At 53.2% G+C, this 1,560-nt stretch overlaps 1 protein-coding gene across 1 annotated transcript; it reads right to left on the reverse strand.

The window, feature by feature from the left end:
- Window positions 1-2: 2 nt before the first annotated feature.
- Window positions 3-485, reverse strand: LOC146584585 (olfactory receptor 14A16-like; the record flags this gene model as incomplete). The annotated part of the gene is made up of 1 exon (XM_085324498.1): window positions 3-485. A coding segment is annotated over exon 1 (483 nt), but the record flags the coding sequence as incomplete, so codon positions are not given.
- Between the last annotated feature and the right edge of the window lie 1,075 nt (window positions 486-1,560).

Consider the following 1,560-nt stretch of genomic DNA (forward strand, 5'->3'; position numbering starts at 1 on the left):
GAGTACAGGACAGCCACCACCAGATCCAGAGATGGGAAGGAGAGGGAGGGGGGCTTCAGGTAGGCAAACATGCCAGTGCTAACAAACAGGGAGACCACGGTCAGATGAGGGAGGCACATGGAAAAGGCTTTGTGCCGGCCCTGCTCAGAGRGGATCCTCAGCACAGCAGTGAAGATCTGCACGTAGGACAGCACAATGAAAATGAAACACCCAAAGAATAAACAGGCACTAACCACAATAAGCCCAGCTTCCCTGAGGTAGGAGTCAGAGCAGAAGAGCTTGAGGATCTGGGGGATTTCACAGAAGAACTGGTCCACTGTGTTGCCTTGGCAGAGGGRTATGGAAAATGTGYTGGCAGTGTGCAGGAGAGCATTGAGAAAACCACTGGTCCAGGCAGCTACTGCCATTTTGACACACGCTCTGCTGCCCATGAGTGTGCTGTAGTGCAGGGGTTTGCAGATGGCAATGTAGCGGTCATAGGCCATGACTGTGAGGAGAGACTACTCTCCTTCGAACAAGAAAACAAATTCATAAACTTGAGCAGCACATCCTGAGTAGGAAATGGCTCTGGTGTCCCACAGGGAATTGGCCATGGATTTGGGGACAGTAACAGAGATGGTGCCAAGGTCCAGAACAGACAGGTTGAGGAGGAAGTACATTGGGGTGTGGAGGCGGTGGTCGCAGGCTACGGCTGTGATGATGAGGCCGTTGCCCAGGAGGGCAGCCAGGTAGATGCCCAGGAAGAGGGAGAAGTGCAGGAGCTGCAGCTCCCGTGTCTGCAAATGCCAGGAGGAGGAACTCACTGAGGGAGCTGCTGTTGGACATTGGCTCTGCCTTGGTTCCGGGCACTGTGCAAGGAGAAAAAGGCATTGGGAAGTTAGAACAGGCTTTTCTGGGCAAAACCCACTCCAGTCCTCAAAGAACCTGCCACACTGCCTCTCTTCCTTACCTTGTTCAGCTCYTTTCCAGACCTCCGACTTGTGCTGAGGGTGCCCTGCAGCACAGGGGCCTCGGCCCATGAGCTCCAGAGGAGTTAGCCCTGCTCCACTGGGGTTTGTAAATGGAGGTGTCAGACTTCCTTGTATATTTGGTGGGGATACCTGGGGATGGGTGCCCTGAGCTGAGGAAAGGGGATTTGGTCTGGCGACCCAGGGGGAATATTCTCTTTTTTATCCTTATGAGAGACAAACACAGYGCTCATGGCAGCTGTGCCGGAAAGAGAAGGTACTTCTGAGGGGTTCATCTCTCCAGGTTTTCCCATCTTGAACTGGGTGTCTGTATCTGGATCAATCACACCAGCTCCCACTCTGCCAAGGGAGGGAAACAGTGCAATGAAGGCAGGGGTTGACCCAATCCTTCCTAAACATTCCTTTCCAACTGAGAAGGACCCTGCCCTCCCATCACTGTACTAACTGCAATGTTTCTCCAGGTAAYGTAGTGGGAGTGTGATGTTACTGCCTCACCTGCAGCTGAACCCCCTTGTTTAGCCCCAGAGAGCAGGAGAGCAAAACCAGACCAGTACAGAGAGGTGAGGAAACAAGGAGTAGTTGCTCTGTTGCT

The sequence above is a fragment of the Rhea americana genome, unplaced genomic scaffold (assembly GCF_003343005.1).
Source record: "Rhea americana isolate MKP2758 unplaced genomic scaffold, rheAme1 scaffold_917, whole genome shotgun sequence".
Lineage (NCBI taxonomy): Eukaryota > Metazoa > Chordata > Aves > Rheiformes > Rheidae > Rhea > Rhea americana.